The sequence below is a fragment of the Cryptotermes secundus genome, unplaced genomic scaffold, assembly GCF_002891405.2.
Source record: "Cryptotermes secundus unplaced genomic scaffold, Csec_1.0 scaffold80, whole genome shotgun sequence".
Classification (NCBI taxonomy): Eukaryota; Metazoa; Arthropoda; class Insecta; order Blattodea; family Kalotermitidae; genus Cryptotermes; species Cryptotermes secundus.
In genome coordinates, this window is record NW_019732856.1 from 112,647 (window position 1) to 123,963 (window position 11,317).

An 11,317-nucleotide genomic window follows, 5' to 3' on the forward strand; every position below is an offset into this window, starting at 1 on the left:
GCGGCTTATATTCGAAATATTCGAAATCACACTTCATTAAAAAAAAAATTATATTCATAATTAGTAATACAGGGTGTAATACTCCTGAAATAATATTCCAAGAAAATTATTTTTTCTATAATTTCTGTCTGAAAATTGTGCTGCGGCCTATACACACACGCGGCCTATATATGCGTAAATATGGTATCTTCAACTATTCTCTAACACATATCATACGATTTAACTTTTCCAAGACAACATACACAATTAATACTTAATGGAGAGCTTGTATGCCTAGAAACTTCTGTAAATTCCACAATGGTAAGTTAGTAACATTCATTTTGCAACATGTGACTATCTTTTGTTTGCTTCTAATTTGTAACAAAATCATATCAACTGCAGCTCTAGTTAAATGAAAAATTGTATAATGACAATGGACAATGAGCTGGGATTCAGATGAAATGAAGCAACCATACTTTCATTTACTTAGAGATAAAAAGAGGCAAAGTTGTCCTTGCGTTCGAACACTATTCTATGTAAACATGTGTGGAAGTGGAAGTAACACAGGAAACAGGAGAAGTTAATAAGATGTGTATGTTCAGAAAGAATATACTTCATATGTAGTGTACCTTAGAAGGGAGTATGACTGAGGAAAGTTGGCATATGTTCAAACTTCAATGAAAACAGTCATCATTTATGTATCATAATCACTGAAATACCAGACTAGCACATATGTCTTTTCATTAGATGCTTGTATCAGCCCATATGTCCATATGATTACTTCTGCTTATACTCTGCATAATCTTCGTCCGTTCAATTTAACGTTATCTATAATATGTGATACAGATTGATAATGGAATTCTGATATTACAACAAAAAGAGTTCAACCTTCTGGGATGTGACACCATATAGTCCATCAAAAGTCAACTGACATTTTGGAGGAACATGTCACCTTCAGCTTAAGGGTCAAAGAATAAGCCAAGGAAGAAATCAGCATGAGAGCAGGTGGACTACATGGTATTATATCCCAGGTGACTGAACTCTCCATAACCACTGCTGTAAGAACTTCAAATCCTACATTTTGAAAAAAACATTCACATTTTTTCTCTTGCGCCATCATCAGTTTCCTTTCGTACATAATTTACTAAAATTCTAGGTGAGTTCATGCTCCATCCTCTCATTACTATAAGAATTTGTTGCCAAGAAGAAGTTGTCATTAAAAAAATATCTTCTAATCATGGGTGCTGCTGGGGGCGACAAGCAGCCTAGGGGAAAACTGAAAAGAGAAAGAAATACTCCTATTTATAAAACTTAAATCATTAAAAAAAATCTTTTCTCCCAAATAATGTTGTGTGGCCTACAAAAATATTCTTAAAAGTTTTAATTGTACATTTGTAAGTTAATTACCTGGGTGCCTACTCCTTTGGAAAAATCTTGGCAATATCCATGCTTGCATCATGCTTTAATCCCTTCATGATAAGTTTTTTGACCAATTTAAGACTAAAGAATAGTCACAGGTCATACACGAACATCTATAATGTAACAACTTAAATCTAACTAAACTTAAATATAAGTTCACCTAACTTACAATGACAAATAATGTTTATGTATATCTAGAACATGGACGGGGTTAAAGCAGAATTAAACATGTTGTTGTAAATTAAAAACCAATTTTGTATTTACAACAGAAATGTTAAGTGATACCAGCATTATTGTTGTGAACTAAACACCAAATTTTACATGAACAATGGAAATGTCAAACAGGTCCTTTCATGCTGACCCTTACATCCAATAAAAATTTGTAACAAAAGGAATATATTTTTCGAATTCTCATTACTGAATCTTAAATTGCATGCCATGCTGTGACAATACGGCCCTGCCCTAAAAGCTACACAGTAAACAGATATGTATTAAACAAATAAGTATAATGTTTATATAATGCATTAATTGGTGTTACTATAATTATAATAGGCTAGTTTAATCTGCATTATGTCAAACAATGTAATATTATAGATTTCAGATAAAACCACAAAGAGAGTGATGTGAAGTTAGAAATTAGAATATACAGAACTATAATTTTGCCTGTGGTTCTGTATGGGAGTGAAACTTGGTCTCTGACATTAAGGGAGGAACATAGACTGAGGGTGTTTAAGAACAGGGTGTTGAGGAGAATATTTGGATCAAAGAAAGATGAAGTGACAAGAGGTTGGAGAAAACTATGCAATGAGGAGCTTCATAACTTGTACTCTTCTCCAAGTATAATTAGAATGATCAAGTCAAGGAGGATGAGGTGGGCAGGGCATGTAGCACGAATGGGGAAGACTAGGAATGCATATAGGATATTGGTGGGGAAGCCAGAAGGAAAGAGACCACTGGGGAGACCAAAACGTAATTGGGTGGGCAATATTAAAATGGATCTTAGAAAGATAGGATGCGATGGTATGGATTGGATTGATCTGGCTCAGGATTGGAACCAGTGGAGAGCTCTTGTGAACACGGTAATGAACCTTCGGGTTCCGTAAAATGCTGGGGCTACAGAATTGGCGGCTCCTCAAGAGGGGCTCAGCTCCATGAGTAGTTAGGTAGGTAGGTAGGTAGGTACATCTTCCTTAGAGTCATCTGTATATATCCTCCTAGATTCTGAATGTTTGCAGTATGCTGTCTGGACAGCTGAGCTGTTTTCATTTGACAAGTTAGTCAACAAAAAAGCTCGTGTTCCTGTCTGTTCACATCACTTTGGTTCATAAGAAATTCATTTCTAATGCTCTCTACTTATTGTGTCTTGCATACACATACTGTATTTCTGTAGGGTATTTATCAATGGTATATTTCTTGTAAAATAAAGTACTATATATGAACAATAAATTGCAAAAAGTCACATGATGCAATAAACAATACTGCTTCTTTGAATTACAACAACTGAGAGCAGAATTTGCTTCAATTAAAGAAAGTCTTCTACAGAATATCAGATGTACTTTTCACATTTCTGCACACATTTATTTTGCAACGAAAACCTAGACAAGCATTCAAGTGAAAAGTTTAGCATTGCAAAAGTGCCTCTCTGATATGTTTCATATTTGTAAGTAGTACATCTCTTGGTAATTATAACGCATCACTATTTATTAAATATGGAGGATTTGTGGTACATTACACATTTTTCAGCATCAAATGGTTTTTATTACATTTGCATAATTTTAAAATAAATATTACTTTTTAAGTAAGCGCATATGAGTACTTGGAAAGCCATGCGCAACCCTCGCTCACTCATTCAGTCAGTTAAATTGCTGCTCGCCTTCTCCAGCACAGTCATTCCTGGCTTCAGTCACCTCGAGATCCATGACCAAGATTTCTGTTCTCTCCTACACATATATTTGTTATGAAAATGGGGCCATCTCTTCGATGAGGGAGGGGTCGGTGTTTCTATATAGGCGCTACGTTTGTTGCACCGTAGTTTCAGCACAACTACATCTGCACTGTCACGGTATCCAGGGTACTATGAACTCCCTGCACCCTTTGTTACTGCACTATACTATTTTTTTAATTGCTAGTGGGGTGGGACACTAAGTCACTTGTACTGCGGCCACTTTTGGCCTATTGTGCCAGCCCCAGATGATAGGTGAGGGTGATGGTGGAGCAATTTGTGGAATGAAGATTGGCAAGGAAAACCGAAGTACTCGGAGAAAACCTGCCCCAGCACCACTTTGTCGACCACAAATCCAACTTGACCAGACCCGGGATCGAACCCGGCCCGCCGCGGTGGGATGCCAGCGACTAACCTCTTGAGCTATGACGCGGACTTTGCACTATACTAAGTAACATTTATGCAAGATATACAGAGATTTTCTGCCAATGCAGGATTGTGCAGCAGGTTATGCGTTAACTTATTTAACTACAGTGAAACTGTAGTTAATCAGATGAACGGTCGTTGGCCTGACCGCCGCCAGATTTAAGCCCCTTATACTTCCTACGCCTGGCTTCTCCTTGTCCAATGCTACGAGCATTTGGATTTATATTATCACGATTTAGGGATGACTATAGACGCGGCATGGATTGGTGAATTGGACTTACTGACCATTTAGAGGTCGTAACTACAAATAACTATATCACTATTGCTGATATGCACTACTTCCAAAGCACTACAGCGCACGCTAAATCCTCCTTCTTTCATTAGTCGTATCCTGGTAACGGGTCTTAACAATGAAGATTCTTCAGATTCTGTGCTCACGTCGTTCCCCGCTGGTTAACACTTCACAAGGGAACTCGTTCGTTCAGACTCTCCTACTCATAACACCTCGGCTCGGACCACATAACGACATCCAGATTCTATCAGTAAGTCTATTCTTGTGTGCGTATTCGTTTCCGCGGGAACGTATTTACGGAGCCATTGCTCAGAAACGGATGTTTGTTTATTCGCCTATCTCGCCGTCCTTGCATAGCAACGGCCGTATACTGTACATTATGATGTAGGATTACTTTTGCCTCTGCCATGCATAATTTAGTTACTATAGGATTCTGACGATGGTGTATAACACACAGAGATATTGGGTTTTCGGACTTTATCCCTCGTCCTGGTTTTTAAGATAACTAAGAAAAACACGATGTTTCGGAAACTGGATCTGTTTCCGTCCACAGGCGAGGGAAAACACCTACTCTGTTGGGTCCCTTAGAAAGAGCTAGCCTCAATCACTGGATTGAAGGAATTTCGAAAGCCATAAGCAATTGGCGAACTGGTGTGCACTTGTCAAGATTCCCAATAGCGCGGAGTACTCTGTTCTGCAGGCGCTGGAATTTCAAGAAGTGAGGGTCTGTCGCATACTCCCAGGTGGGACAGGCGTAAGTCATAACTGCACTAAACAGAGCTTCGTAAAGGGTAAGTTTAATATTTGAAATTAAACCCCCACTTTTGAATAGAGAATAGGCCCTTATGTAGGTGTTCAAGGTCTTGGCTAGAGTCCTTTCGATGTGGTATCTATCTCATCCTCTTCCTGCTGAAAGTGACACCAAGTGTTACATTATTTACAAAGAGAATGTCTCGTCCGTTTAGTTGTAGTACGTCATCAGGGACTATAAGTCTTCTGGAGAAATAGATCGCTTGAGTTTTCCCTTCATTAATCTTTATGCTCCAACGCTCACACCGAAACCTCCCTGCAGTGAGGCCGCGTTGAAGTTTGCAGAAGACACAACGTTCATGTTCATCTGTCGCGTAAATACAGGTATCGTCCGCGAACAGAGCAAGATGAGTTCCAGGTGTCAGGGAGAATCACTTACACACAGACTGTAAAATAATGGGGCAAGGATGGAACCTTGAGGCACTCCTGCAGCTATTTTTCTTGGTGTAGAAAATTCGACATCTACCCAGACTTTGAAATTTTCTGTCAGTGAGAAAAGAAGCAATTAGCTTAAAAGACTTATCGAAAATTCTAATTCTGACAAGTTATATAGCAGGCCAGAGTGCCATCAAAGTTACTTTACAACTGGGGGTTTACCAAAAATCAGTTCGTCTTGGCGCCAAGGTCCTTGAGGATGAAGACCAGAGATTTTTTCAACTGAATCCTTGTGGTCGTGGTCGTTATGCTATATCTTCTCTGACAAGAGGATGGGTTTGTCTCTTTTGCATATGCTTGGCTTTTGTCAAGTGTGTTCATCACACATGTAGCATGTTATTGAAAATTCTTCCTTGTGCACTATATACAGTCCTCTGTCAGTACAGGCTTTGCAGANTCTACTGGTCCCTATCCTGAGAGATCAATCCAGTCTACACCACCTCATCCTATCTCTCTAAGATCCATTTTAATAGTATCCGCTCACCTATGTCTTGGTCTTCCTAGCGGTCTCTTGCNCTGTCAGTACAGGCTTTGCAGAGCAGCGCATGCCTATCTTATGTATCTTATGCAACAACAGCAGCTTAGTCACTTGAAAGGTCGTAAGCTTGACCACCGCAAAGTTTATTTAAATTTGGTGGTGGCACAGACCGCACAGAAAATATCGCTTCCAACAATTCCTCCATTGTTTTGTGTGTATCCGTTGCCGCGGTCACGTGACTTGGTTGCAGTGGAAACGTGTTTATAGAGCCATTGCCTAGCGACGGCGTTCTCTTCTGGCTCCATAATTCTGATTATGAGCCTATGTTAACAATATTTTTAGCTAGTTCTGTAACTGGAAAATAATAGTTCACACTGCTGATTTGGACAATAAAGCTGTATGAAATTCGAATGTAATTTGTTGTGCAATCAGAAAGGTGTCCAGTAATATCTGTTTTCCACATAATCGTACTCATATGGTATTAAGGAAACTGATAATCAGTATGAAAAAATTATAGATGTTTAAAAAAGTAATTATTGTAAACGTAATAAAAATAAATTAATGTGGATTTCGTAAGTAAGCCTAGCGCTATCTTGAATAACGCAATTTCCAATGGAATTTCATAATGAATCTGACGTGCTTGTGATTATTGCATGAGTCACCGAAGAAATGTTCATGTAAGATTGCCGTTTTAGTGTGCTGTGTTCGATCAAAATGTAGCCCGCTAACTTAATCCCGGAAAGGTAGGATCCTTATAGCTATTCTATAAATAAATCAGCTTCAAGGAATACGTATTTCTGAAACTCGTCAGAATTTGGCCAAAGATTACCACAAATTCCTCAAGAATTTCATGCTACATAAATGCTTAGGTTATCCGAAAGTGCCTCAGACAAAAGCTGCGATGCACGAAGAAATCCGAAGCCCAGTTGGTCCATGACCGGCAGAAGAACACAGCGCCCACCCACGTAGGTTAAAAATACGTTCCATTGGCGTAGAGCCACGTAGCTGCACCGCGACGTACGCTATTTAGTCAGCAAAATGAACAAGGAGGAGATAGACCGTCTGCTGGTGAGTACAACCAAACACTGATTCTGCATGTAGCAGAGAACACACAAATGTGGATTAAAATCTTTAGTTTTCAAGCTAAAAATTACTAAGACGTTACTCGTAAAATTTCTTTTGTTTACGTGGACTTCTCCAGCGGGTAGGCCTACTGTGCAGCACCTACTCATCTCAGGGGACTATTAAAATGTGTTACGAAGCTGAACTAATTAACTTAAAGGAGCTGAGTCCTTCAGAAGCCACCAGTCACGCAGCAACTCAGAAACTTCCCAGCATTTTATAGAACCCGAAGGCGCATTACAATGTTCACAAAAGCCCTCTACTGGTCCCTATCCTGAGAGATCAATCCAGTCTACACCACCTCATCCTATCTCTCTAAGATCCATTTTAATAGTATCCGCTCACCTATGTCTTGGTCTTCCTAGCGGTCTCTTGCCTTCTGGCTTTCCCACCAATATCCTACATGCATTTCTCTTCGCCCCCATTCGTACTACATGCCCTGCCCATCTCATCCTCCTTCACTTGATCATTCTAATTATACCTGGAGAAGAGTACAAGTTATGAAGCTCCTCATGATGCAGTTTTCTCCAGCCTCCTGTCACTTCATCTCTCGTCGGTTCAAACGATCTCCTCAGAGCCCTGTTCTCAAACACCCTCAGTCCACGTTCCTCCAATAATGTCTGTGACAAAAAATTCATACCCATACAGAACCACAGGTAAAATTATACTTTTTGTATATACTAATTTTTACGTTTTTAGACAGCAGACGAGAAGACAAAAGGTTCTGGACTGAATGGTAGTGAGCATTAAGCGAATTATATTAATCGATACACGTGGATACGTTTCAGACGACATCTTAACGAACTTACACATTTTGAAAGCTTCTCTCGGAATCCCGTGAACTACAATGGGATCCTTAAAGTAACTTGTTTCCACAACGCATCTACTGCTAACACCATTCCGACATGGTTTACGACGAAAAAAGATTATAGAAAGTTACATCGCTTTCCGTTTTGGTTGAGGTAGCGAGGGAAACCTGGTCTGACATGCATTTTCTTCTAGAGTGGAAGCAAGAGTTTGTCTCTTTCTGCTATGACACAGATGTAAGATCCATTCATATGGCGTTAGATTACAAATTACACAATCACATGACTTATAAAAGGGAACGTTCTAGGAAGAATTCTTGACGTGTAGGCACCTTTTTCCTTCAAGCCCAATGTTCACTTAACATATTCGCAATGTCATTATATTTTTAATTAATTTCAGCTTATATCAAAAGATCGCGTTTAAAAAGTTGTATATTTTCATCTGTAACATCAACATAACAGTTCTACGAACTTCTGAGTTGGTTACGACATTATTTCTACTGAATGTGCGCTTCTAAAATCACGTGTTCTCTATCTCAAAAAAAGTTTTAGAATCAAGTACTCAGCTCCACGTTTTTCGTACAAGTATTCTCGATCTATGTATATCCACGAGTTACAGTAGTTGAACAATTTTAGGGCCTGTCAGATCATTCGCGGGCCAAGTCCGGTCTGCTGGACTTTGGCGGAATATCCGGTTTCAGCTGTTCACGGCAAACACGAATCGCAATGAAGCTTAAAGATATATTCTAGCCCAATATTTCTCACATTGTGGGAATCAGGAAAGTGTAGATGACATAAAACGGGATTAACAAGTTGCAGTCTTTGTGTTTAATATTATTGATTCCACTGAATGCTGTTATTTAACCGTTAATAACTCTCACAGTATCGCCGACTGTGATGAAGAAACTAAATCGTATTTTAAAGGGCCTTGAATGAACTTACAGTGTTTTTTCTTTTGTGTGATTTTCTCAACATTTTAAGGCGAATGCAAAGATCGAATTTTTGCAGCGGCATCAGGTAGTTAATTTTTTGCATTTCTTTATGAGTCTAAGGCAGTATAGAGACAGAATAGAAACAGCGTATGATCGTTTCTACACTGAACATATCATAAGCCTTTCCTGATACAACCTAAGAATCCTGTAAAGCAAGTACATTCTTCAGTAAACAAGAATGAAACGAAGAAATCCAATGTGAAGTAGGCACTACACATATTTTCCAGATGAGATTATTTTTAGATTTTGAACACTTCGTAATTTTATGGGGCTTTAAGTTAAATATAAACACAGTGTTTAAGAACTTGCTGCAGATATCACACTGCATATTTAGGGAATATTTTCGCTTCCATTTCGCTATATATATATATGTTGATAATTTTTGTACATCCCACTTACGGCTTTATTCTGTTATTTACTGTAATTATATTCATAATTTAATTAACAATGTTTTCAGTGGCTTGCACTATGTAGCATAGCACGATAGGAGGATGAATGTGTAAGTAAACGGTCCTAGCCTAATTTGAAGTACTATACCAGCATTTTCTGGAGGAACTGGGGTAAACCAGAAAAACATAAATCTATACAGCCGATATCCAGGAGAAGATTTGAATTTGGGACTTCAAAAATATAAAGTAGGAGTGCTAACCACGCGATCGCGCTTTCTATGTGATAGGCCTATACATCTGTTTTCTGACGAATACTTTGAGACAAAATCTATAAACACAGGCATACATTTAATAATGTTTTTCATGCACGGCTCAATCAGACTGCTGTTAGTGTCTTGCTTGGCTTATTATTCGATCATGAAGATGGAGACAGTAAGTTCCTCCGAAACGTCGATGAACTTCTACAGCCCCTATCCCAGAACATAACAGTATTCTAAACCGAGAAATTTTGAGTTGAGCTTTATGTTAAGTAGCACCGTTATGCAGTAAAATGAAATTCGGCCGTCAACTATACGTAAATACCAAATTTCTTAGCAAACCATCAAATAGGTTACGGAAGGGCACATGAGGACAGGCAGCACTATCGATTATACATTCACTTTATGCGCAGTATGCAAAGACGCATATTCAAGAATGCGTAACAACTGAATAACTGTTGTGGCTTCTCTGGCACCGCTGAAGCAACAATTAATAAAGAAAGTAACTGAATTGTGTCGAGGGCAGCGAAGCTAGAATATTCGAGCGTAACCGTGAGAACTATGCAACACATGGGACACTACACGGTAAGCATGATGTATTTGCACTCCATCAAAACAGATGTTTTTCTTTCGTCCTCCACCCCCTTTTAAAAAAGAAATTCTTACAAAATTTTAGTCTCAAAACCTGAAAAGAAGATCACATCGGGAGACCTATATAAGGATGGGAGAACTGCAGTAAACTGGATCATGTAGAAATTAAGTGTGATTATGTGGACTGAACCCATTCGACTTAAGAAAAGGCCCAACATAGAATTCTTGTGAACGCCAACACGAACCTTCGGGTTCCGTAAAGGGTAGGAAATTTCTTGACTATCCGTGACCTTAGCTTCTCAAATACCATGCTCCTTACAATTCGTTAGTTATTTTGTTAGTTAGCATGCAAGAAAGAAAAGAAAGAGAGGTTATGACACTAGACTGTTACAAAAAGGGGGGACGACATACTTTGTTCTTATTAAACAGGAACTCCGCTCTGCGTATCAGTTCTCTGTTTCATTTGCATTTCATACAATCCCCCCCCCCAACATTTCTAATCAACGTCCCACTCTCCTCTTCCCTTTCACACACAACTCATACTGATAATCTAAACACAGACATGTGTAAAGACCACGACTGACATTTTAACATGAAACGGGTGACTGACACATGAATACTGGATTCCTAATTTCAATCCAAACTTGTACAGGGCCAGTGTGTTTAAACAAAGTGTACTCACAATACAGTAACAACGTCTAGGATGTTCAAATTAAATAAATGTCACGAAAATGACGGCAGACAAAATATTTTTGGCAAATTCACCTTCTGGCAGAATTTATACTACGTTACATGTACTTGCAGCCAGCGCATGGGCACTCAAAATATCACTGAGTCGTACGAGTTGATTGTGTACAAAGAAGAAACATAATTGTCTAAAACTGAAAAAAACAATATTTAATGTCACATATCAAAAATGCGCCTTGATTCCAAAATTAATTATAATTCTTAATAACAGATTTTTATATCTTCTCCAATTTCCGTGTTTTATACAAATTATGCTTGTATCGCCAGAGGGAAAATTTTATTAAAGCAGTATAAAATAGGGGCATAGAGCATGCGCCGGTATAACATGTGACGACTGCAGAATTCCTGTTGAAAAGGCCACTTGAGAGATTAGTAATAGCCTTAGGATGGAGGAAAATTGTGAAATGAAACTCAGGAGTTACAGGCTGTGAAGTACGTGAACTGAGCGAAGACGCTTTTTGTGCTGATGGAGATGGGTTATGAAGCCTTGTGATTAGACTTGCTGGTGGGATGGATGTAGCATGAATCTTCCTGGCCATAAAACACCTCAATCTCTCACATTTTCTACAACCAAACAAGATCGCAGCAACTGCGTGAAATGTCTGTATTTCAGTTAATTGGCAATATCTAGA

The 11,317-nt window shown here is 38.8% G+C and overlaps 1 protein-coding gene across 1 annotated transcript in view; it reads left to right on the plus strand.

The window, feature by feature from the left end:
* The first annotated feature begins 6,797 nt into the window (after nucleotides 1-6,797).
* Nucleotides 6,798-11,317, plus strand: part of LOC111867737 (actin-binding Rho-activating protein-like) — a 13,209-nt gene continuing 8,689 nt past the window's right edge. Inside the window, exon 1 of the mRNA XM_023857846.2 lies at nucleotides 6,798-6,849. Coding sequence (XP_023713614.1) covers nucleotides 6,820-6,849 — 30 coding nt within the window. The 5' untranslated portion in view covers nucleotides 6,798-6,819. The remainder of the gene's footprint in view (nucleotides 6,850-11,317) is intronic.